General features: G+C 40.1%; 1 protein-coding gene across 3 annotated transcripts in view; it reads right to left on the reverse strand.

Moving 5' to 3' along the window:
* Positions 1–27337, reverse strand: part of RNGTT (RNA guanylyltransferase and 5'-phosphatase) — a 118627-nt gene that overhangs the window by 56431 nt on the left and 34859 nt on the right. For all 3 annotated transcript variants that reach the window (XR_014546838.1, XM_083608375.1, XM_083608376.1), the window contains exons 10-11: positions 25570–25641; positions 12204–12368 (exon numbers count right to left, since the gene is read on the reverse strand). Coding sequence is in view for 2 of the 3 variants with exons in the window: in XM_083608375.1 (XP_083464501.1) it covers positions 12204–12368; positions 25570–25641 (237 nt within the window). In the remaining variant the exon portion in view is untranslated. The remainder of the gene's footprint in view (positions 1–12203; positions 12369–25569; positions 25642–27337) is intronic.

Genomic DNA, 27337 nt, shown 5'->3' on the forward strand with positions numbered 1-27337 from the left:
TAAATATGGTACTATCTAAAGACAACAAAGACTTCAGAAAATGACAACTGTGCAAACATTAAACAAAGCAGAAAAAAAACAGGAGGTGTACAGTTTCAGAATGTATACTTGCCTCAGGGTTTGAAGAAAGTACCATGCTGTTTTATGGTTTACTCTTAGAGACAGAGTTTACACTTCAATTTGTCTCGTGCTAGGGCCAGCTGTCATGTTTTAAACACAAAATATTCTTAGAAACAACACATCATTGCTATACTGTATTGTGGAATTTGAAAAAAGTTGCATAGGTTGACTTAAATGTCATTACTTAACTTTCTGTACTACTCTTTTGCTCACTGTGATCTACAGTAATCCTCCATGGGATCATACCCCTGTAGGGTGCACAAGGAGACAAACCATCATGTGCCTATACTAGAAAGTCTTAATAAGTCTTTACAGTTTTTCATATTAGGTACTTGGTACCCTTTACCTTTAAGCCAGTATTATCCTTGAGAAAGAGTATTATTGACATTTCCCCTCTGTCACGATGGTAAAGAGTAAAGGGACCCCTGACCATTAGGTCCAGTTGTGACCGACTCTGGGGTTGCGGCGCTCATCTAGCTTTACAGGCCAAGGGAGCCGGAGTACAGCTTCCGGGTCATGTGGCCAGCATGACTAAGCCGCTTCTGGCAAACCAGAGCAGCGCACGGAAACACTGTTTACCTTCCCGCCAGAGCAGTACCTATTTATCTACTTGCACTTTGATGTGCTTTTGAACTGCCAGGTTGGCAGGAGCAGGGACCAAGCAATGGGAGCTCACCCTGTCACGGGGGTTCGAACCGCCGACCTTCTGATCAGCAAGTCCTAGGCTCTGTGGTTTAACCCACAGCACCACCCGTGTCCCATAATAGTGGCTTAATATTGCTATAAAAATGTATACAAAGAAATGTGAACCTTAAGTCTACTCATGCACGTCAACGATGGCTCACACATGTATGAACATCACATGATTTGACAGCTGAATATGTGAACAGATTCCTACGGAAAACATCAAATTTAAGGATATATTAAGTTCCATCTGCCGTGCCTTGCTATGTGAAAGTTCACTCACATATGCAAGTTACCAAATCATGTCATAAAGGTGCACTTGTGAACTAGTTTTCAGTTATCTCGCTTACAATATATAAGAACAGCAACCTACATCCAGGGTAGGCATGTTTTAAGCTTGCAGGATTTACTTTGTATTATTTTGCTAAACCTGGCAATATCATCATAATTAAAGAATTCTGAGCCCAGTAAATTGATTTTGAATACCAGAACTGAGCAGAGCCAGATCATCTAATGACAGCTCCCAATGCTTCATACAAATGTTAAGTAGCATTGGAGACAAAATGGTGCCCTGCAGCACCCAATAGCAAAAGTGCGGTACACCTCCCCACCCTATCCTCTGGATTCAACCATCTGGACCCATGGCAAAACAACACTGAAAGATCATGAAAGAGCAAGGCCATACGCCATCTGTGCTTGGCAACTCTTAAGCTTTCTGAAAATTTCAAGGTTTCAAGCAAGCCTTTACCTACAAAGATAGAATCTAAAGAACTCCCTCCCAACTGAGATCAATGCTTGACAAAGACCTTTATATTTCCATAGGCATTGTTTTTGTTTTCCTTATTAATTTTATCCAGGGCATGCATTTTTTAATCTCACTGTACACTGCTTGGAAACTTCACTGTTAAGCTGTATATAAACTCTTGAAGTAATTAAATAAAGATTGAGCTTCATTTCATATAATGGAAGTAGCCAAGCAACAAGTTTTCTCCCCCTTTCAGGGCTGCTAAAATGCTTATATTATGCATACATGTGTCCAGGAAGCCCAGATTTTCTAGCTAGATAAGATTACACCCTGGAAAATGCACAAGAGAAGTGTACGACTAGGGGAGTAAGAATGGGAGGGTACAGGAATGTCATCTAATGAGGGACTTGGGGTGCAAAAAATGGAAGTGTTAGAGAAGATGTGATGAGGCAGGGTTTTTGAAGATCTGGCCCTGACAAGTCTAAAACTTTTGCAATTTAATGCAATTTAAATGATATTTGTGACCCCCAATGTTTGCATGCAACTCAACTTAGCAATAGTGGCTACCGCTGGCATTTCTTAGGCGTACTTTATCCATAAATGTATCAATTTTCAAGTATTAATATTTTAGACTTTTAGAGAAAGCTTCACAAATTAGTTACCATAGTCAAAACGAAGCACCTGTCTTTCTCACCCCACCCCAGTCACCCATCGCTAAAGTAACTCCTGACCACCAGAGAGGTATGTAATATTTTGGATAAACTGAAAGGCAAATGGCAAATTGCTTTTCTATGAGAATCACATAGGTGAGCTTTATGCAAAGTTTTCATTTGAAGAAATTAATTACATTGTAGCTTAAATTATTCCAGTAGTAATATCAGAAGCAATAAATAATTACACATTATTAAATTACTTTATTATTGTTAAGCACACGTTCCCCCTTTGTTCATAAAATGATCTCATATCTCAAGTGCCCCCTGAATTTATTTCATATATTAAGGACAAATATAATCCTCAGAATGAAATGGACTAATTATTCGATCCAAAATGAGTAGGTGGGTGCTTTCCACAGCCCTTTTGTTCTTATACAAAAACCAGTTGTGACATGCCCAAACTTGCATCATCTTTCGGCCACTGTATGAAGAAATATTTGATTTTGAAAGAAAGAAACTTTTGGGTGGCAGGAGTTGCAAACATTCCTCCCTTCTTCCTTTATCTATGTCACTTGACTGGCGTCTCTGGTCACTGTTATCAGGAAAAATACAAGTAGGAATTCAATCCAACTCTTTTCCTTTCATTCTGGAAGTACAGGTCATTCTCCCCTCTTTGAGTTCTAACATGTCACAAACACCTCCCTCCCTCCTCTTCTAATTTTTAAAAATACAGGCTAGGCAGAACTGAATTTCAGATCAATTCCAGCTCTCCCCATCCTGGGTCTATGAGAACTTGTTGACGACAGACACATAACATAATGTAGTTTTTCTTTATTTAAAGAAAAGAAAATATTTTGCAGACTTCCCTATGAGTTAAATGCTTTCTTTAAAGCAAATTCACTCATGGTAACCCATTCACTGATGAACACTTTATAAATCCTCTTAAAGGGAGTACATAGTAAGCATATAGTAATAGCACAGTAATCTGAAGTTGTAATAATAAATAGTAAGCAAGCTGACTCATACTGAGTCAGAACATTGGTCCAGCTAGCTCAGTATTGTCTACACTGATTAGAAGTGGCTCTCTAGGATTTCCGTATTGTCTACACTGATTGCAAGTACCTCTCTAGGATTTCAGTATTGTCTACACTGATTGGAAGTGGCTCTCTAGGATTTCAGGCAGGAGTCTCTCCCAACCCTACATAAAGATGCTGTGGATTGAACCGGAGCCTTTTTGGTTGCAAGGCTACTACTGAGCGATGGCCTTTCCCCAAGAAACTTATACTCATTAAACAAAAACATGATATGAAGCAGCATTCCTTTAAGACGAGGGGGGAAATTCAAGATGTTTACACTTTATGGCTGGTGATCAAGTATCATTTTGGTGGAAAGGCAAAAGATCTGTTGGTACAATGTACCCTGATTAAGCAAGATTAAAATGCCTATTAGAATTACAGTTATGCTATGGGTTAAACCACAGAGCCGATCAGAAGGTTGGCGGTTCGAATCCTCGCGATGGGGTGAGCTCCCATTGCTCGGTCCCTGCTTCTGCCAACTTAGCAGTTCAAAAGCACGTCAAAAGTGCAAGTAGATAAATAAGTACCGCTCCGGCGGGAAGGTAAACGGAGTTTCCGTGTGCTGCTCTGGTTCGCCAGAAGCGGCTTAGTCATGCTGGCCACATGACCTGGAAGCTGTACGCCGGCTCTCTCGGCCAATAAAGCAAGATGAGCGCCACAACCCCAGAGTCGGCCACGACTGAACCTAATGGTCAGGGGTCCCTTTACCTTTACCTTTACTTACTCTGTTGTTCTTATAATCATAATCTATACTTGGGATTCAATTCTCTGACTGCAGTCCCCCAAATGGCTCCAGGCCACAAGGGAGAGGTATCCTTGAGGAAACCCTCAAGATTGCAGAGCAGCCCACAGAAATCTATGGAGAAATCCATGAATTTAAAGTAACTGGATGGGGCATCAAGTATGTCCTTCCACACTCTAAAACCCAATGAGAGCTGAGCACAAACCCAACTGACTATTGGGGAAGTTGAATGGAATGACTGGAATGTTGAGAAGAAGCATTCTACACTGCAACATTTTGTTGTAGATATTCACTTGTCCCTTGTCCTTTCCAATGCTCAAAGGTGAGTGATGGTCCTTATGTATACGAAATGGTACCGTCTACATGCAAGAGGGAGGCATCAGCCAGCTTGGGGATCTCCAAGGTTTGCAGCAGTACAATAAACCTTCATAGGCGGGAACCCAAGAGGGGAACTGAAAGACAACCCAGTAAGTTCTGAGTATGCTCAGTGTCTATGGAATACTTACTGTTGCAGCAGGGGCAGGAAATCAGGAGGAGGAGAAATGGGAGTATCATTTAAAAGGGGAGCATGACTAGTTGGAACAATGATCAATACTCCATACTTTTAACTTTTTCTGGGGTCTCATTTGAATGTATTTAATGGAAGAAAATCATTTGTTACTATAGTCACTGATATGACCGACTACAAAAAGAGCCCAGATTGATAATATGATCTAATATAGTCCATTATGAGAACAGGGTTACACTTCAAGTGTATTTGAAAGTCTAATGGCCACTGAGAAGCAATTTCCATATTGACATCTTGAGGTAGATGTAAACAATATTCACCACTGTTACTTAGCAGGGAGGAAAAACAAAAGACTAAAAAAGTAAGAATGGAAGAATTATCTGATTATTTCAGTTAAAAGTACATGCAGCATTCAAATGCAGCAAGAGTTCATGCTTCCATAAATGGGAAGATTTATTCCTTGTCTGATGACCTTTGCATGCTGCAAAGCTCTTCTGTTCACTCAGGCATTTACCAATTGGAATGGGAGAGAAGAATCGTATGCCGGGGTTGATGAGCTTTGCCGAGTGACATTTTAGTTGAGGACATAATAGTATGTTATGTTTTATACATGAACTTACAAGTGTCAACAGAAAAGACATTTAAATAAAAAAAAAGTATACTACTGCAATGGAAAACGTAAATGAGGACAGAAACAAATCACCAAGTATTCCAAAAGCTTTCTGTGTTGCTTTTTAGGTTAAGAGTGGACATTACAGTACATCCACATAGTCTACATCCCCATCAGTTCACCAGTTTACCAACAACATGTCACATTCCCAAAATGCAGTAACTAGAGCCCCAGCTTGCTCCACTCGCCAACCCCCAACACTCCCTCAGCTTAGCCCCCTAGGAACTTTCCCTTCCCCTGCAATGAATGACTAAGCTCCATTTTCCACCTTCCCAACTCTATTTCTGAAGCCACCTCTCTCTTCTATTCCACAGTCCATAGTATCCATATTTACCTGCACACATCCCATTATTACCACCACCCCCCTTCCCTACTCCTTTTTTCAAGTCTCACTTGACACAGACTACCTGCCATTTCCATGTCTCCTCCTCTTTCCTATTTTACAGCCCACTTTGCACACATGCCCCATGATGATGTATGTTGTTTTATCTTTGAGATGAACAGAATCTGAAGAACAAGCCTGTCAGTCAGATTGTTCAGTTGATGGATGTACATGTATGGGTGCTTGCTTGTTAATAAGATACCTGTTCTAAATTGATACATTGAATCTGGAACTTCATGTTGAAGACAACAGACAGTATCAAGATTGAAATACATGATGTGAAGGATGAATAAGATAGAATCATTTGTATATTCTATTCCAACACTAAGGTCCAAGCGCCAAGGGCCTTCTGGTGGTTCCCTCACTACGAGAAGTGAGGTTACAGGGAACCAGGCAGAGGGCTTTCTTGGTAGTGGCGCCTGCCCTATGGAATGTCCTCCCATCAGATGTCAAGGAAATAAACAACTATCTTTTAAAAAACATCTGAATGCAGCCCTGTTTAGGGAAGTTTTTAATGTTTGATGCTGTATTATGTTTTTAATATTCTGTTGGGAGCTGCCCAGAGTGGCTGGGGAAACCCAGTCAGCTGGGCGGGGAATAAATAAATGTATTATTACTATTATTATTATTTTTATTTTTATTATTATTATTACTACTAGTACTACTATTACTATACCTCAGAGTTAAATGTAAAACTGGTAGCCTTCTCTACAACCTGAAAAGCAGCTCCTGAGGTTCAGGGGATCTGATTCAGAGGCCTTCTGAATCAGTAAAAATAGCGAAAAGCCTCCAAAATTTCTGCTGTTGAGGCCCAGCGCATCCAACCCAGTGGCACGGCATATCTGTATTACAGTGCCTCCTACATATTTTCTTTACCCGACTATTTCCATATTTTAAAAAGGTCATTAAAAAGACAATCTTGGGAATATGCTAGTCTAATGGATGGCAGGCCACATAAATGGGCACATGTAGCTGACCCTTGATTCAGTTAAATTCAAAACTACAGATAAATAAAAATATTTATTCCAGAAAGGCATTTATTCTGACCTTAAAAACTGAAAGCCTGTTGACAGCAGTGAAATGGTTGCTGGATATCTAGACTTTCGGTGCATTAGCATATCACCCCAAAATACTAAACTAATGTCCTTCAGAAACTAAAATTAATGTCACTGCCCTTTGGTTTGTTTTTGTTTTATTATGTATTTTGTGTTCTCTTTTGTATTTTTATGTTGTGAACCACCCTGAAATCTTCAGATGAAGGGAAGTATACAAATTTGATTAATAATAATGTCACTGTCCATTTAAACAGTTGTAAAAATATAAAAGAACAAATTGGATTTTGGAGGAGAAATTGGTTGACTAATTGTATGGACAAGCTTGTTCTATTTTTTTGAAAATTATTGTTGGTATTTGTACATTAGAAATCACACAGCCCTCAGCCAACTTTGGTGTGGTCCGCAGACTCTCACTGCCCAGCTGATTAGCGTTGAAGAGAGCTCAGATTGGAGCATTCTTCAGCTGTTCCATGCACTAATCAGCTTGGCTGAGACAAGGGATACAACTGGATCTCAGCATTTCAGCACAGAGTGATGGGAGACAGGCCACGTAGGAAAGGTGGGTGGGTATTTGTGTGGTGAATGGGGAGGTTGTGTCTGTGAGGAAGGAAGTCAATACCCACCCATGCAGTAAATGCTATCTGAAATGGTCAGCTACAAATCTAATTAAATTATGTTCATCACTGGCTTAACTTGATGTGCTGAAATGTATGGCAAATCAAACACAGATTACTACAATCACTGGCAAACACTGTTTTAACCACTTATTGGTTTTATCTACAGTAGACAAGCTATTCATCCCCTTTGAACTCATTAAAGTCAGTAATAGCATCAAACATATTCTTCATACAAGTCTGTTTTTCAGAACTAGGTCCTCCCTTGTCCCCTAATATGCAACTTAATTTACAAAGCAGAGCCGACATGCTGCTTCTCAGCTTTGTTTCTCCTTATGTTTTATGATTTGGTTATTATCTTGGGCACTGCTTTTTCAATGGAATACTAGGAAGGAAAAAGTTTCATAAATGAAATTATCCGCTAAACTTAACTCATTTTCCAGCCAGAAATAGCCAAAACATACACCTTACTCCCCTCCCCCGGCAAAGCATAGTTTTCTCTATGGTTTCTACTTGGACACAGTGTAAAACCAGAAGCAGCCCCACATGTGTCTGTCACTTCTGATTAACAGGTTCTCAAGCAGGCCTAACTGGTGAATTCTTATTATCTGCTTCTCACAAGCAGCTCAGGACCCAAGAGGAAATGCTCTCTAATGAAAGCACAATTTAAGCAACCATTACAAATGGCAGGCCACAATCTACCAAGACTTTGGCTTGCCCTTTAATTGATTGATTTGATTTACACTGCACACCTTCAATTTCCAAGAGTTCCCAGGGTGAGAAAATCACTCTTGCTTCTCCTTTAAAAACAAAAACAAAAATCATCCACTTGAACGGTACTTTCTAAATGCAAAAGTTGATTGCCATGGCCCCTGACCCTGGAGTCTCACAGTGCTCTGAGGAAGACTTAGATAAGATGGTGGTTCAGTCTACTATACCTGGACAGCCTTTACTATCTCCATCTGTTCCCTCCATCAACTTTGAACTCAAAGGATAGGTCCCCAGAAGTCCATATCTTAGATCCATTCAAGAGCCAAAGGATACAGGATCAGGCAAGGCCCTTTAAGAAACACAGCCATCTCTTTCAAGAGAGTATGTCCTTTTGGGAAGCAGGTTTTCCCTTCCATGGTGGTTTCAGTTCCCTGTTATCTTTGCAACAGGGCGCACTGGAGCTGTCCAGGATTCTGTTTTATCCCTTGATTTTACCTGAATGACTTAACAGGTCTGGACCTTCCATGACTTTCCCTTACTGCGGAGCCAGGGGGGGAGGGACCTTTTTAGCTCCAATGGCCAGGTCTCTATCTGATCCTGCCCACAGGCCAACTTCAACAGGTGAGATGGGCAACCCACCAGCCAATAACATTATGTCATTCTGATGACACACGATTGACAGGTATGTTCTCCCACCCACCTATCAAAATCCCTTGCATAAGGTTCCCAAGCTTGGGAACCACAGTTCAAAATGCATTGCCAGACCTATGCTTTGCAAACTGCTTCTCACTTATCTTTTCAACTTCCTCTTTCAGAGGTTGAAAGAAGTAGCATGAGGTGGCTTCAAAGAGCAGTGCTGAACTGGAGAAGCAGTTTCCACTTAATGAAAACACTCCCTCCTCCTTGAGCAAGGCATGTTCTTACAACCCATCAGCTGGTTAGCAGTTGTTGTTGTTGTTGATGATGATGATAATAATAATAATAATATTAATAATAATAATTTATTTATACCCCGCCCATCTGGCTGAGTTTCCCCAGCCTCTCTGGGCAGCTTCCAATCAAGTGTTAAAAACAATACAGCATTAAATATTAAAAACTTCCCTAAACAGGGCTGCCTTCAGAAGTATTTTAAAGAGAAGATAACTGCTTATTTCCTTCACATCTGAAGGGAGGGCGTTTCACAGGGCAGGCACCACTACCGAGAAGGCCCTCTGTCTGGATCCCTGTAACCTCACTTCTCGCAATGAGGGAACCGCCAGAAAGCCCTCGGTGCTGGATCTCAGTGTCCGCGCTGAACGATGGGGGTGGAGACGCTCCTTCAGATATACTGGACCGAGGCCGTTTAGGGTTTTAAAGGTCAGCACCAACACTTTGAATTGTGCTCAGAAACATACTGGGAGCCAATGCAGATCTCTCAGGACCGGTGTTATGTGGTCCCGGCAGCCACTCCCAGTCACCAGTCTAGCTCCCACATTCTGGATTAATTGCAGTTTCCAGGTCACCTTCAAAGGTAGCCCCACATAGAGCACATTGCAGTAGTCCAAGCGGGAGATAACTAGAGCATGCACCACTCTGGCAAGACAGTCCGCAGGCAGGTAGGGTCTCAGCCTGCGTACCAGATGGAGCTGGCAGACAGCCGCCCTGGACACAGAATTAACCTGCGCCTCTATGGACAGCTGTGAGTCCAAAATGACTCCCAGGCTGCGCATTTCTTGCTCCAGCAAACAATCGGAAGCCCGCTTTAAGCTCCCAATTATTCCTTTGAAGAACTGCCCTGATCCACCCCACAGATCTATGACATCAGGAGTAGGGCGCATGCATGTGCCTTTCCCAATAAGGCTTCATATGCTAGATGAGGATGCGTTGCAGACCAGGTTTAGCCCATGGCCAAAGGTTCCCCAGCCCTGAAATTCACACTGACTGACTTCACCTGCCCAGAAGAAACTCAGCTGGACTGTGACTACTTCTATGCACACCTCAAGTCCCTGCAAAACAGGATGCTTGCACTGTAAAATAATGTAGTAGACTCTGCCAAAGCACCATATTCTCTACCAGGTAAACATATATAAGGACATTCCCCATAGGATAAATTATGCTCATTTTTAGCTTTGGAGAAATCTCCATATGTCTGGACAGAGTCCAGAGCTAACCATTCCCCAAAATATCACTGCCTCTCTTTACTTCTAGCTTTAGAATTGGGGAAATTTTAGTGAGAATGTATCTCTCACATTCACTGAAAGCCAGAGAGAAAGGGAGGAGGGAGGAGCAGTCCTCTAAATCACCTTCAAGCATATAGCCAGAGCCCATTCTCTGCAGGAATGTGATATTGCTACCATTCTTTGCTACCTGGGAGTCGCAGACCATCTGGTTAGAAAAGGGGGAAATAATCATGACCATATGAATTGGATATAGAAGAGGAAAGGGTAGGAATCTCACAGCCACTATCTGTTGTTCTGTCAAAAGCCAACATGAGTCTCATCTGCCTCTACAATGAAAGACTACTTGGCAAACAATATATGCTACATGCTATTTACATCCTGCCTTCAGTTTACTGATGCTATTTCAAAATATTTTACAAATTCTTGACACACTTGAGGCCTCCTATTTATCAATATCTCAAAAGTACATCCCTGACACAGAGCAGCACTAGGGCTAAAACTAGCACCTGCATTCAATAAATACCCTTCTAGTTATTCCTCCCTTTCAGTGGATGAGAATCTATGGAGTATAGAATCCACAGCAATAGGACTTTACAGGAATAGGAAGAGAGAGTTGTCTCTCCTTTAAATGCAAGGAGAGCGGCCAGTCCACATTCATCTTAAACCTTCAGTTTGAAATCCAGTTTCACATTACAAGCATGCAGTTCCTACTGAAGAACTCCCTTTCCCTGGTAGGCCAAATGCTTCTCTTCAGTTTGCCAGGAACCAATCAGGTGAAGGACATTCCTACCTAACCAGTCATGTTTTGCTTCCCCAAACTCATGGCAAATGGGGGGGGGAGCAATTTAAGAATTTTTGAAGTGACTTTTCTTGAAGTGGCAGAGAAAGATTACAGAATTGTTCTGCTAATTTTTAAAATAAATTTTGTTTTCATACAGTGTGTGGTTATAGATGCTATATCGAGACATTAAACCTATATTAAAAGATGAGGGGGAAGCAATAGACAATTATGAGAGACTGATTTTCAAAAAGAATAGGTAATCACAAAATCGTATTATTTATTTTTATATCCCTCTAATACTTCAGAGAACTTAAAGTACCATACACTAGATTCCCAAGCGGTTTTTCATTCAGAGACTTAACAGACTGTGATATAATTACCTTCAGATCCCATCTCTGTCTCTCAGTTACTTTGGCAGAAGGGGAGGGAATGCAGTTAAGAGTGGTCTACTTCTAAGGCCTCTCCAGAATCACTGCCATTAAGGACTGTCACTTGTTTTAAGAGAAATCCTGACACCAACATGCCCCCAAAGCAGTACAGAATTCCCATGCAGCTAATAATTTCAAGTAGAATAATATTCTACATAGTTTCAACACCAAGGCTGACACTTCAATGAGGCGAGGTGAAGCAATTTGCCGTAGGCTGGAGATCTGACCTTAACACAGCACCCTTGCCCTCACTTCTAATATTGTAGCCCTGTCGCTGTTATTGCATCATGGTGGGAGTGCAGGTGCAGGTGCAGGTGAGAGTGCAGCTGCGGTAGCAAGGCAGGCAGCAACCCAGGCACAACATCGGGGACAGGCAGGAGGCCTGGATCAGAGAGGGGCAGTATTTTGTCTACAGCGGAAAAACGTAACAGGCTGCTCTATTCAAACACCCAAGGCCAGCAGAAGAAACAAACCGCAAAATGTTTTAATGAAAAATTCACTCCAATAATTAACTAGAATGAAGAAGACAATATATTCTCCTCCTATGAATGATTCTCATTTCAAACACACATATAGATGGCTCTAGACTTCCCAATAAAGCAACGATAGTACCTGCACCACTACATTGTAAGCACAGAGACAACCCTTTTTCTTGTTCATCACCTTTCTCTAAGTAATTTTTTTAAAACCTCCCCTAAAATGCACATTCTACTGTATCAATAAAATAAAATAAAATAAAGGATATAAAACAAAAAGAACTTATGTTTGAAGGTATATTTTAAAATGCAAGGATATCTTGAAAGAGATTAAAAACCATATGCAAAGAGAATGACTACTCAAAGGGCATAGAGTTAAATAATCAAAAACATGTTTACCTTTTTTGAAACGTGGATGTCAAAAAATGGTTTGTTACGAACACTAAAAGGTTCTTGTGCTTTATCGATTTGTCCAGTCTTCATTTTTTCATGTCGTGGGAATATAATCTCTTTTTCAATACATGCCAGACGAATGTTAAAATCACACTCTCCAACTGGTTGTGCCTGCCAAAAGAAAATACACAATTTGTTAAATGTTTGCACATTTATAAAAATCTAAGTGGAATGGACTAAAATATCACCCAACAATTATCTACAACTAAACAGTATTTAAGTAATAAAATGATAAGCAAAGAAATAAAAGGGAGGTATGCCATGCCACAACCCTTTTACTCAAATCATCAGAGTGACTTTACAATTTTATCAATTCAAGAGGGCTATATCACACAGTCAGCTGCAGAAAAATATTCCAAAGAAACCACTAAGCTAAACTGTTACCCATTCTCTGCAAATCCTGCTTTTTATTTCTGTACCATACAGCACCATCTCTCGGTTATCCCCTCTTTTTCTGCTTCCTTATACAAGGCTCACTAGACTCCTATCTTTCTGCTATCCCTCCACAGGTATCTATGAGCAATAGCCAACTAACTTGTTCCATCAGTGCAAGAATTTCCACTTGCGCAAGATAACTTTCCCCCCTCTCCCCCCCCCATGCCCCCTTGAATCTGTTCTGAGGGTCCTCCCAACCCACCTGAGACTTGGGGAGGGTACAGGGCAAGGGGTTCCATTGCATGAGAGGAAATCCTTGCGCTGACAGAATGAGTCAGTTTGATCCACCCTATGCATTCCATATTGCTCATTTCTCTCTCTCTCCATCCCATAGCACTCTCCTCTTTGTGCCACTGCAGATTTTTATGCAATATTACCCACCTTTATATCTTTTCCTCCTACACAGGTTTATACTCACCCACTCCACCAGTTACCTCCCTTTTCCTTCTTTAAGTCTTTTTTGTTTTTGGCTGATTCTGATCCCTATCAATGCTGTGTGTGACAGCAATAGCTGACAAGGCTTTCACTCTCCCAGGAATTTAGAAACTGCAAGAGTATGACACACAGGTGGGTGGGCAGCATGGCTGGGTGGCTACAACAGACTGAAGAAATTAAGCCAACTCCACCACACACTTCTGAATCAGAACAGGTGCAGTTGTACTGATAAAAGCAGTGTTAATTCCTTCCCTCCATTTCTGTGGGCCTTAGATGGTTCTTATGGTTGGTCAGCAGTCTCGAGAGACAGAGGTAGAAAAAGCACAATGGCTACCATGGAGAAAGCAGTTTCTACTCACACTGTTGATTCTCTAAATGTGTAAAAGGGATCCCGTTTATTCCCACTCACACACTTCTACCTATACCTACCAGGTATGTTTTAAACCTTTTTGCCCACGGCCACCATATATCTAAATGACCTGCTAATGACAACACCTTGTTTTTACACACAAACAGCTGTGAGAGTTAGACATGACACAAGGCAGGTCAGACTCAATAGCAGTTAACCAACAGTTATACTTCATTATAAAATAAGTATAAGAAGAAAAATGTGCATTTTCAAAAGGTTACTAAAATTCATTAAGTGTTTACATTAACCAGGGTTCTGTTCCTCTAAATGACAGTTCCACTGTAACTGCTTCAGCTGAACTGCCAATTATCCTGAGCCACTCCTCCCAGCGGATTTGAGTACTGAGGATTTCCTGGATGTCACTTGCCTCCTGGAAACACAAGGAGTTTCTATGGAGCTTATCTTGCAGTCTTCACCTGGATGAGCTCCCTGCAGCCTTACCATAGACGCCCCCCACTCTTTGCTGACTATTGTCACTGCTTACAGCTCCTTCTGAGGCTTCACTGAAAGAAATGTCATGATTAACTCAGCCCCTTCTTGAGCCTAAGACAGTGATATCAGCTCTTTAAGGCAGACGATTGCCAGTCTCTTTGATTGCCTCATTTATGGGAGTGAATCTGCTTGGAACAGGGTACCCCAAAGTGTTTTGTATTATGTTCAAGTACCAACTAAGTATTTCAGATCTAGAATCCCTGTCTCTTTTGTAAGTCCTGTTAATATCCAAGTATGAAAAGCAATTCCACAATTTTTCATGTTGAGACATTTTTGTGATTCAAGTGAAAGCAATCTAAATTCTACATACTCAGCATTTTCATTGAAAGGGTGTTGACATTTCAAACAGTAATAACATTCGCAACTTCCTGAAAAACATTCATCACCTTTCTAGCACTTTTCATCAAGGTATTGTAGCAGCAATCATAGTATTGGGATTGCTACCTTGCCTGGAATAGGTTTGGTTTAATGGTTTCCTAGCTTTTTGAAATAAGATTTAACAGAAATTAGGATACAAGTATATGTGCTATAACTATATAGAAAAAGCAAGTGCTATATTTGGTCCCTATAACTTTATGTATTTTGAAGGTACTGAATTTTTCAATCCATCACACATATTTATGTGTTGCTAGTATGGTGGTTTTCAAAAGATCAAGTTTATTTATTCGAAATTGAATTGACACAAAAATTAAGAATGTCTCATACTCGCTTCTAGTCCTTCCTTCCCCAGCAATTTTGTGCTAAAGAGGCACCTTTAGGCATGGTAGCATCAAAAACCACTCTTGACCCCTTGTATATTTGCCACATTGCAAAAGTCTACTTCACATATCAAAATTTTACACTGTGTGGAATGGGAAGGAATAGAGTTAACACATTCATATTTGAGATATAGTATAGCTGCCGGAGAAAGGAGTGTGTACATGTATATTCACACATAGGATTAAGTGACAAAACCAACTTGTAAGTAATAATACCTTCTTTACAGACTTCCTGGAACAGCACAGCTGTTACCTTCTCCACTGTTGCTCCCATACCACACTACTGTTACTGTCTACATAATCCACATGGTATCATGCAACAACACCTAATCACATGGGCAGAAAATGTCAAAGCTTTGCTGGTAGCAGTAGGAGAGTGAATGCAGAAAGATTGGTGGACCTTTTTCAAAAATTCACCCTTAGTATTCTTCTCATGCCTCCTTGCAACATAACCAAACACACCACTCTTTCAACACGTGATATCAGTCATTCAACCCAAAAGCTACATAGTGTGTCTAATGGTGGCTTTATACTAATAGAATGTAAGGTACTGCACATGAATCCCTCCAACCGACTGCAGTCCATGTTTCTCCCCACACACAGAGAGCTTCTGAGGGTTGAGGAACCCCTGGAACAATATGAGAGGCTGATTACTCTTGGATGGTAAAAGATTGTACAACACTTAGATCAGATGTAAGCCTCTGCCTCCTGGTTCCACAGCTCTAAGATCAGAGATAAGTCTGTGCTGGCTCCTTGCTTGACATTTCAATCAACCATATGATTTGTCAGGTGAATGGCCTAACCCACCTATCAAAAATGGCCCGCAGAAGGTGGGCCAATTGTGGATCCAGCTCTCCACCTAAGGAAGGTTTCCCACCCTGCGGATATGCCAAAATCAGGTGCATCACCTTGCGTGGAAGCACTTTCAGCTAGTATGAAGGAGGAGTTTTGGATTTGATATCCCGCTTTATCACTACCCGAAGGAGTCTCAAAGCGGGTAACATTCTCCTTTCCCTTCCTCCCCCACAACAAACACTCTGTGAGGTGAGTGGGGCTGAGAGACTTCAAAGAAGTGAGACTAGCCCAAGGTCACCCAACAGCTGCATGTGGAGGAGCGGAGACGCGAACCCAGTTCACCAGATTACGAGTCTACCACTTTTAACCACTACACCACACTGAAGCTTCCATGTTTGCAAGAAGACCCATTACACTGCATTGGATTGTTCATATACAGCTAAATATGTTCCTGTGTTTGCAATGAGAAATTTCAAAATGGGCAAGCTGCTTCCTAAACAGAGTCACTTTTTGCCCCTCAAGTGTTATACCTTGAATAACGTGTATAATTTACTAGGCAGAGTATACACCCACACAAGTTAGGCACATAAGGCATGTCCTTGCCTTAATTTACTTAGCTTAAGCAGAGCATATGCCACAACTTTCTTAACAAGTTTTATTATTCTGAAACCAAAATGTAACACAACAGGCTAAAATATCAGCTTTTGGCAGCATTACTAATGATAATTCAAAGCATGCATGACTAACATCTGCATTTTCAAGTGTCATAATAATAAATCTAAACATCCTTAAAGAAGATGAAATATAATGTCTTGGAATGGAAATAGCATGGTAACGCCTTTGGAAGTATCCATCTTTTCTCTTAAATGGTGTCTAGCTCACAGTCCAGCATAACCAACAGATGACCAAGGTTCTACAATGCCAAAGGCTTGTTTAAGATAGCTGCTGACTACAGAATGCTGCTGCCAGACTAGCAACAAGGGCAGCTTTCTTTGAGGTTGTTGTTAAGACTGAATGTTGCCCTTCAGTCTTACCAGAAGTTGGACTTGAAGCTTTATGACACTTCTGTAAAATCACTATTACAGAATCCCAAAAACGTCCTTAAGCATTCAAAAACATATATTTTTAATATTTTAAGCATCATTTGTAAGAGAAAAATATGCTCAAAACCATTGAGTAGCTTTTATATTTTTAAAAGCTAGTTTAACAAAAAAAAGTTGCAATGGAAAATCTATTTAGTATGTAAGGAGAGAACAAATAATTATTATGAATTATAGTTTTTTTTCCATTTTAAAAGGATATATTTCAAAAACTAATATAAAAGGGAAAGTCCATGTACACGAAGTCTGCAAGCTGACCGAATTAGAGAACCAGTAAGAGGACAAACCTTATACTATGAATTGATTTAAAATCAATACATAAAGCCTCTAATATTATAGACTACATCTGATTAATTCCTATAAAGACTAATTTGTGAAATTCATAAATATTGTAAAGAAATAAAATGTGTTTCTTTAAACACAAATTTTAAAAGATTTTAAAAATACAAAACCAAGTACTCAATCCAAATAACAATTATGCACATGACTACAAAGCTAAAACCCATTTCCTATTTAAGCTCAATTTAACCTACTTTAAAAATTATTAGAATCCTATTAAGAGCATCTTTAAACTTGACACAAAGCCACAGTCACTTCATAAATAATGCATGATACAGCAAAATAACTATTTGCTCTTAGTCAACTTGCTACATTAAATAGCAACTTTCAGGGAAATGAGAAACAAAATTGCATTATAACCCTACGTCTTTGAAGTGGAAGATTCTATGTACTCCACAATGGATATCGCAACCTCTTAAAAAACATCAAGAACCTGGATAGCACAGTGTCATCTGCCATGGAGTACTCATATGACAAAGTTATAGGAAGGCCACTTCCAAAATGCTTTGGACTTCAGAACAGAATGCCTTATAGATTGTTGCTTTCTCTTTATAATACATGCAAGCAACAAATAGGAAAGGCTCAAGTCCTTGCTAACATGCTGGAGTGTGTGTTTGCTAGTCCTAAATTTTATTACTGTTCCATTACAAATGCAAATTGCCTCCACAATGTGTAGATTCTTGTGAGGAGTCTATGCATTCTAATATCAGCTGGGCTTTGGTGTATTTACCATATTGATTCCAATCATTGCAAGCTATGACCAATCATTGCAAACTAGGATCATCTTGGCAACACAAGCATCTCCCACAAGGAAATTTGGAAGAGCAAGTAAAAGGCTCTGTTCCTCTCTATAAAAACTCAGGTGATCTCAAGCTACCCTTTTAACTGGCATTTTTATATACTGCTTTTCCTTCCTCGGGGAGATAGGGAAAGCAGGTGTCTGGCTCAGTTGCTCCCTCTCCTGCCCCATTCCAAAGGAAGGCATAAAACAATCATTTTAGCTTGCCTACTCACAAAGTGCTTGGAAAAACTCTTTCAGTCAAAGATCTTTAATTTATTATTCCCACAAGCAGAGTGCAGTTTGAAGACAGACAATAGTAGATGAATGACATATATGTATAATGGGAATCTGGGGACAATTTAACCAACGCCAAGAACATTTTTTAAAAAAAAAAATTCTGCCAATTAAGCCATTCAGGGCAGCAGAGATTTCCACAGAACAATGTCAATATTCACAGAGGAATAAAAACAGAATGCATGCAGTTCATTCTGTAACAGCCATGTGCTCACTGTGATTTGGTAATAACTGACAGCATCTACCCAAGATCGCATCCTTTTACTCTGTATAAATGAATGCAGACTACTTAATGTTCTCATGACTCTGGTGCTCCACTGCAGCTTGGGCAGGTTAGAATGAGCCTTCCCACTAGCTTGGACTCAGAGTGTTCTATCTTTTTTATAAAAAAAAAAACTTTATTACTTTTAAGACTTACAAGAAAAGAAAAAAGAAGAAAAAAAGCAAGAGAAAAAGACAAAATAGAGCAGAAGATAAAAAAAGAAAAAAAGAAGAAACAATACAATACAATATATAAACAATACAAAACACAACCTTAACACACTAAACAAAACAACAATTTAAAAACATATACCATTCCATTTCATTACTCTATCTTTCATTCCCTTATTTCATCGACCTCCTCTCACCTCCCTTTTTGTATTCCACTTCTGTTACTTGTTTCAGCAATTCCTTTCCATCTTTCTCTATTTTTATCATTATGAATATCTTAACATATTTTTAACCTTATTTTCCATTAATACTAAAGTACTTATTTATACTTAACTCCTTGTAACATTTCTGCTAAAGCCATAAAGTTTCATTCCAACAATTTTCTAACACTCATTAATTTTACAATATTTCTATATATAAACTTTAAACTTTCCCAATCTTCTTCCACCATCTCTTCTCCCTGGTCTCGGATTCTGCCAGTCATTTCCGTCCATTCCATATAGTTCATCAACCTGGAGATCTTCTGTCTGAGGCTCTTAGATCTTTTCCAAGTCCCTTCTGCAGTTTTTCTTCATATTCTTTGATGCTAAAGATGCTGAAGAGCAGGTCTCGGGGGGGGGGCAGCGACCCAACCATGCCCCCATTCCCTCTCGACAGGCCAGCCAACTCTTCACAGCTAGAACCAAGGTCCATACAATATCTCAAATCATGTTTCAAAGCTCCTCCAAATCCAAAGGCCTCCACAACTCCAATCACCTCCTGACCCAGATTCAAGACCCAAAGGTCAGCAAATCCCTGCATGAAAGAGTCTATCCAACCTTCCTTCTCCAGTCCAAGCAGGGCTCCAATCTTCAAATTCTGACTTTTTCTATATTCACTCATAAAAGGCCTCCACTTATAGTCCTCAATTTGCCTCTGTAAGGCTGGGGCTCCCACTTGTATTACTTTAGGTTCAACAACAACAACTTTCTCCTTCGTCTTCTCCCCAGTTTGTCCTGTCAAAGTAGGTTCCTGTGTCAAATCCTGAACAATTTCTGTATTGATGATCACTTTTTGTCCCAAATTAATCACTTTTTGTCCCAAGTTCTCAAGTTTAGTAGTCATAACATCCATCTTCTTGTGGAGCTGTTCCAACGAATAGCTTATCTTACATAATACAGTCACTAAGGCTCCTTCTGTCGACATTCTTAAAATCCAAGGTCAATCTCTGATTCTCACAGTTCTTATCTTGCAGCTGGAAAAACCCCAGCTCCACTCTTGTAACAGTTTCAAAAGCTCCCTCTAGAGGGAAACAGTCTCCACTTGTATCAATCCTTTCAAACACAATTTAAACTATAAAGTTAGTTTCAATTTTCAGTTACTTTTCCTCCTTTTTAAACGCAGAAGGGGACAATGGAAACAATATATTTCTCTTATTTAGCCATCTGTCAACATACTTTCTGTTCACAGTCAATGAACTCTCCCAAGACGTCAATCTTACTGGCAGCCCGTTTCCAGGTTCAGAGCAGTGGTAATTTGATTTTTCACTCTCTCCTGCAGGCTCGCTAGGTCCAAAATTTCCCCCCTCTTCTCCTGCTTCCAAGGGGGGTTTAATAGTTTTAACCGATGGAGATTTAATCCTTTACAAAAGACTTTCCAAGGCTTTAACTTGCGACGTCTTTGCTTCAATCTATTTACAAAAGAGGAAGGCGGACTTTCTGTTTAAAACCTTCCCATTTTGATGCCAAATTAATAAATTTAAAGATCCAATTTTCCGTTCTACTCACGGGTAGTTGTTTAAAGTCAAACTGTCCACAGGAAAAAGTCAGCGCTCTCCGACAACAGCGATGCGGCTTCACTCCGTGAAAGAAACAGTCAATTTGAAGCACCGCGCTGCTCACCCCACTTCGCTCCGGATCCCCAAATCAGGGTTTCCCCGCAAGTAGGGGAGGCGCAGAAGGTGCCAGCCGAATCCCAGGTTCACAAGCTTCTCCCGCCTGTGATTTCAGTGGGTCTCCGCCTTCGCCGTGGCGGTCAGACCCTGATTTCCACGGAGCAAATTCCTCCTGGTCAGAGGAACTCCGCCATTGCCTGGAGGCGCCAACCCGGAAGTCCCTCAGAGTGTTATATCACTTGGAATCCAAGGAGCCTGCAACTAGTCTGATGCATCCAAAAAGGTCTCAGGGTGTCTTTGCCCCCCAATAATTATTGGGAGGGGACAGGGGTCCCTCAATGTTGAGGGGGTGGAGGAGGCCATGCGCAGAGCAGTTTTGGTAGCTGGCTCCCCCTGACAATGAGAGAGGAGCAGCTGGCCATTGAAGCCTGTTTGCTTGGGTTTCCTTTATTTAATTATTTTGAGGTTATCTGTCTTATTTTGATGGTATAGTATTGCCTGTTAAAACAATCAAAATGTTTTAATAAAAAAAATGTTGTTTAAAAAAAAAGAACTTCTTGTCCTTAAGTGCCAGCTTACCACCAGTTTCTGATGTGGAAGTGCATTCAGATACATTGTCCCTCAGCTGCAAATACCTTCTACCAAATGTGTGGATGAATCATAAGGCCGGGAAGTTATTTGCTCATAAAAAGCTGCCTCAAGTTACAGAGGCAATTTACTAAGGAAGGCTGTAATTTTATTTGAAATTACAATGATTCCAGTGATGTTTTGATTATCGAGTGTTTTCTTATCTACTAATTCAACCCAGCAGATAAGTAGCCCCTGCACTTGCTCCCTCAACCCTGCACACCATGTGCAATGCGAAAAAACTGGTATGTCCACAAAAACACCACTGAGGAGGAACAGCACCTGAGCAGGCTACTCACCTGAAGCAAGTTTTCATTCACTATCGGTAAGGCAGCAAGTGAAAAAGTGTCATTCTGGACACATTAATGCTAGAACCTGACCTTGTATACGCCCTGAAAAAAATCCCACATAGTGGAAGCGAAACTGCTGGACATTTTAAAAGGAAGGATTCAAAGTAAAAGATAAGTTTTGAATGGGTCAGAATGTATCTAAGGTACAACAGGACTCTTATTATGGCCTAAACTACTTATCAATTCCATCAATGTTTAACTCAATTATTAAGTCAATCCTTAATTCTATTTCACACAATATTCTTTTTTAAACCACATTTCTATCTAGGTGCTTGGATTTCAGATTCTGAAGGTCTTTTTGAGACTGAAGCAATATTTTAAAAAGCTTATTGTAGCAATGATTATGGATGGGAACTTGGTAAATTAATTCCCCACATATGGACTACATTATCAAGTCAGACTTTGATTTTTAAAGCCAGAATACACCAGATTAACTTGTCTGACCTCTTGTAAAGCACAAGGAATTACATTTCTTCCGTTTATTTAATATGTAGCCCATCCAATTTGCATTTGACCAGAAGTTGTCTGAGAAAAATATATGTGATCAATCTGACCATTGCACTTTACTTTCTCTCTTGATGCATTTACAAACTCACACAAAGTAGTAGTAGCAGCAGTTGCTGTTCTTTTTTCCTCCCCTAAGCTTTTACATGTTCCCTCCATTCTTTACCTAGAACAAAATAACACACTGATAGGAAAGACTCTCCCACAGAAGGATATTTAAAACTTTTAATTGCATTATCCGTGCAGTAGCAAACAGAAGGTCACATTGGGCAGAGAACCAAGTGTCACTGGGAAGGTGTAGCTCTTACCTCCCAAGAACACTATTTGTGGCAAGTGGAAGATTAGCTTGACCCCACTGGGGGACATCAAAGTGAGCATCTCTAGTGAGTTTACTTCCCCCTTCCCTCTCAGAGACATTCTAGCCCAAGATCAACTACAAGATTAAAGACCTATGGAACACCTCAAGTACAGCACAGCAGTAACTGACCTGAATTGGAAACTACTGCCTATTAAAACTTTACCTCTTCGTTCTGGCTTTGCAAAGTCCCTTGTGAGTTTTCCCTTCCACACACACCCTGCCTTCAGTGTCTCATTGCTTCATTAGTAAACATTGTCCGGTGTCTTATATTCATTTACGTACAGTTCCCATCAGCAGCAATGGTCCATTTCACACATAACTAGGAACATAGGAAAGCTGCCTTATCTGAAAGCTGATAATTGATCCGTCCAGTTCACTGTTGTCTACACTGATGGGCAGTGGCTCTCTCCAGGGTTTCTCCGATTTCTAAATCAACGATTATGGCTTGTTTGAACAAATTATAGATTACACAAACCAGATTTTTCCCAAGTTTCAGACATTAAGGTATATAAATTAGATTAAAAACAGAAGCAGATTCTTCCGACTTTTCTCTCATGCCCACAACTGGATACAAGACTCATGCACGTAAGACTCACCACTGCTTGTGCATATAGTGCTAAATTAAGATTTAGTTTGTGCACGAAACAGGATATTGTGCCCTTTTTTGTATGAGCCAGTTTGAAAGACTATTTTTTAAAATGGCATGAATATATAATGTATAAATAAAACAAAACTTTTAAAGCAACTGTTATAAACTCTACTTTTATAAGGATCTGGAAGCGGTACATTTCTCTTACTATTGACTGCACATAATTCAATGCAGCACAAATTAGTGCTAATGTTTATATTCTGATTTTGTATTTGGGTCTAAATTGGGAGTGGCAATCTGTTTTTATACCATTTTCGTAATGACCCATTGGGCCTCTTTCAAACATTTGGTGGAGCAGAATTTTAAAAAATAAATAAATAAGCAACAACTAGCACTTTTCCCCTGCGACAAGTCATCGCGTCCCATTGATTTTCATTGTTCAGTACCTAATAACTCTGAAAAAACTATGCTTCTTCTTGCCAAGTCAAACATTCCAGCTAAACTATTTTTGTAATTAGGCTTCTATAATTAGCATAAAGACAGTTTGTTAGCTTTTTTCATCTTTACAGCTTGGCTACTGTTAATGGCCTTTTGAAGATAAAGCCTTACTTCTGCTCCTGCTGATAACACATTGTCTGGAACTGTCCTTGAACTGGAAGCACAATGCTGCTCAGTAAATTACCTTTTCAGATTCCCACTATATTCTAAGCAACCTAAAGTATTTTGACTTTCAAGCATTACTAATCTCAACCAGGGTTAATATAGTTCCTGGTGCCTGAAATCTACCCTATCAGCATAGGTGTTCCTTTCCTCCTAAAATAAGCACACAAACTTTTAGAATAGTCTACTTTGTTTGATGTATGTGTGCTGCTAAAGAAACTGCCTTTCAGTAAAGAAATAAACAACTCATTAATTTAAAAATTAAATTTGTTGACCCAGAACAGTCATGTTAACTAAATCAGAGGAACAGAATGCAGGGCAATACATTGGGTCCAGTTCAGTTTCTTAAGCTATGATATGCCCACAAATGCTTGTGCCCACACACTCCATTTTTGAATCACGTCTTCCCTCCTGCCTTCTTGGCAGACCCCAATTAAATGTTTCCCAATTTAATTAACCATCACTTCTCTTTGCATCCAAACTGGAAACCCATAGTTACAGCTATGGAGGTAAAAACAGGAACTGAAAACCTGAGTCATTGGAGTTTGGCTCCCCACATTTATTGTTTTGTTTTGATTGGTTGGTTGGTTTTTGTTTGTTTCAACCTACCCTTCACCCAAAGGTCCCAGGGCAGGTAACAACCATTAAAATTTAATACACAGTGTTAAAAACCATTGTAAACATCTTAAAATAACAAAGATAAGCGACTTCTCCTTCCTCTCCTTCCCCCATGCAGCCCTCCACCCAACTCCAAATCTGCTTGATGGTTCCCCAACTGTCTGGAGCATATTTGGGGGGTACATGGAAGAGGAGGGGGAAAGGAAATCCTTTTGCAGAAGCAATATCAAATCCACCGGCAAACAAACACAACTGTTTCATATGAAGTTGGTTTCAGATCCTGTTGGTTTCAAACCTAGTAATTCTTGTTCCCAAGAACAAACTATGGTTAATTAACCATGGGGCACATAAGATACCCTACCATGTGACAGTGTGGACTGCAGAGAAAGCTCATTTCACAGCTTGCATTGCATCCTCTAGGATCAAGCCGATGGAGTTATTTCTAGATGTTAATTGATTCCCACTGTGGGGGAAGGACATCTGGAGTATTTGAGGATCTGCTGTGATTAACTGGATTCATGCTTTGAGGATTAGGTTCCTCAGCTTCGGAGTAACCCTGACTCTGCAGTTATTGCAATTCCAGATGAAGCATCCAATGCCATAGCCAATGATGTGTTGTGTTTCAACTGATGCAGTCAGCTGATGAGGACAAGATGTTGCTGCCTAATGCCCAACCACAAGTCCTCTTGACTCCTGTCCCTCCCTGGCTTATTAAATCTAGCAAAAGGGGTTTGACTGGTTGGATCCAGAATGTGCAATGTATGAGGGGGTAGTGCCACTGCAAAATAAAACCTTGGACCCTTGGAATGGAAAAGCTTCCAAACAGTCACAAATATATCCTTATTGAGTAAGGTGGTGCAGAGAGTTGTAGTGGGGTAGCTGTCTTGGCTGAGTTGACCTTGGTCACCCTGGCGAATGAGATTTACAGAGATCAAAGGGAGTATGGCTTTATTCCTATTTCTGTCTCTCTGTGGTTCTCAACACCATTGATCATGGTATCCTCCTAGACTACTCCTATGAAATGGGAAGGGGGGATGTATTCCAGTGGTTGCCACTGCTGCTGCAAACCTTCCTTGTAGTTCTCCTTTCTGCTCCCTGAGAAGGGGAGATTTTACTAAAAGATCCCCCCCCCCGAGAATCCTGTAATAAAAGCTCAGAAAAACTAAGTGAAGAAGACTCCAGGGAGCACACTCTTACCAAGTCACACACGAAAAATCCACAAATGTATTCAGCATAGTCTCCATGCTGAACAATACAGCTGCCCATTACACATTTTGGTTTCACTTGACAGGTGTGATAGTAATTGACTTTAAGTATTCATTGCTGTCTAAAAATACTACTGTTCTTCACCATATAGAGGTTTTTATTTGGTTTAAAGAAGTAGTTTATACATTTATACAAATGGTTATTAGAACTGGCTCTTCTTTACCCTAACTAAAGGTTTCACAGCATGATATACTTACACTGAATTTAATTATGTCGTATATCAAGTACCGAGGAACAACCTGGCCGTTTACCTTGTCAATAATCATTTCCTGAAAAAAAGAAGAAAATAACATCTTAATATTTTTGCAAAACTTGCAAGCAGTCCTTTAACTTGCTTTGCTTTACCGTTAGGATCCCTCCCTCAGTTTTCCAGCATGGATTCATTTTTCATGAAATTTTCTTGCTGGGAGTGGGGTTGACACTGCATAAAAGCCAAAAGCCATGTGGCAGCTGATGGGTGGAGCTGAGCAGGACAAACAGGTAAATTAAATGCATGCTGTATGCATGGCAGTGCATCAGCAAAACCTGGATAATGCATGACACCACCAGGCTCTTACAATAATATGAACACCAGATTGCTGGTTTTATATGGTTCACTTTTGTTTGCAGCGCCAACGTAATGATAAAAGCTCTTACTACTATGAAATCCAGAATATTCCTATTAGCATATAGATAACAAACTCATGCAAACAAAACAGATGTTTAGGGTTTGGGACTGATCGTTCAAAGAGGAGATGTGTACATCCAATCAAAGTCTGAATACACTTCAGGGCTGCTCCATATTGTTCCAGAAATTAGTAGATGACATGTTCCAAGTTGCAGAAATATTTTCTGTGAATGAAGTAATGGAACTTTTGCTTTTTTAAAAAAAATATCTGACGGTAGACACTGTTTGGTCATCAACGAAACCACCCTAGAAAAATGGTAAATCTCTTGTAGAGCATGTACTGGAGTGTAGCAGTGCATAAACTCTCTTTTTTCAGCATTGCGTTCTAGTGCTAGGGTCTTCACTATACAATTTAAGGGATATTAGCAACATCACTTCTGGTCTTTGTTCTGAAATTCTGATGTCCTTTCCTTGAGATATTGGTGTAGGCTAGCCCTTCAAGGAGAGCTTGTGGCAGAAAGAGAGATAGCTCTGGCTGAGAGCTTCCAAAGATTGTAACAGGACATGGCCATCTTGAAGGAAAGTTGTTGCTGGAAATTCATCTTCTTCTCCCTCAGCATTCAAGTCTGAGTAGTACTTTTCTCCTTGCAGCTTTCACACTAACATGAAATCAATAAGCAAGCACAACACCAGGAGCATTATTGAGCTCTGGGGTAACATTTGAGACCAGAAATGCATCTTTGGGGGTTTCTGTTATACAGTTGTGTTGCCATGGAAACTAAAAATGAGTATATTCACAATGGATGCTAGAGTTGCTGTGAGGAGTTTGATTATCTGGTGTAATGTTCACAACAAGTAATAGCTTTCATTGTAAAGTGAAGACAGCATCTCTAATAAAGTGTGTGTTTTGTACCAAATTTACTTTGAAGGCATTTGTTTCACATTTAATACGGTCAAAAATCATTGCGCAGGCCAATATTAAAAGAGTAAAAACAACCACGAGAAGAAAGGACACCAAGTCCAAGGGTGCTGTTGAGTATTTCACATCACTGCTACAATATTAATTATAGATTTCAATTGCTATTCACATGGCTATTAATTTTATGTTTTTATTTTATGTCACATTCTAAATCCTTTGCTCCCTAGCCTTGCAAGAGGGAAAGAAAACACTTGACTTTTGAAAGAAATCCACCTCACGTTGTATTTAAATGGTTCCTGGAAAGACTGAGCAGTTCACCTGAAGGAAGATATATCCAGGATCTACTGGAATGACAGCTATAGCACAAAGGGCACAAACTGGGTTAAAAATCCAAAAAGGCATTCCTCATCATTTTTCCATCACCCTAAATATGTAACTG

Source organism: Podarcis filfolensis (assembly GCF_964270895.1).
Source record: "Podarcis filfolensis genome assembly, chromosome: 3".
Lineage (NCBI taxonomy): Eukaryota > Metazoa > Chordata > Lepidosauria > Squamata > Lacertidae > Podarcis > Podarcis filfolensis.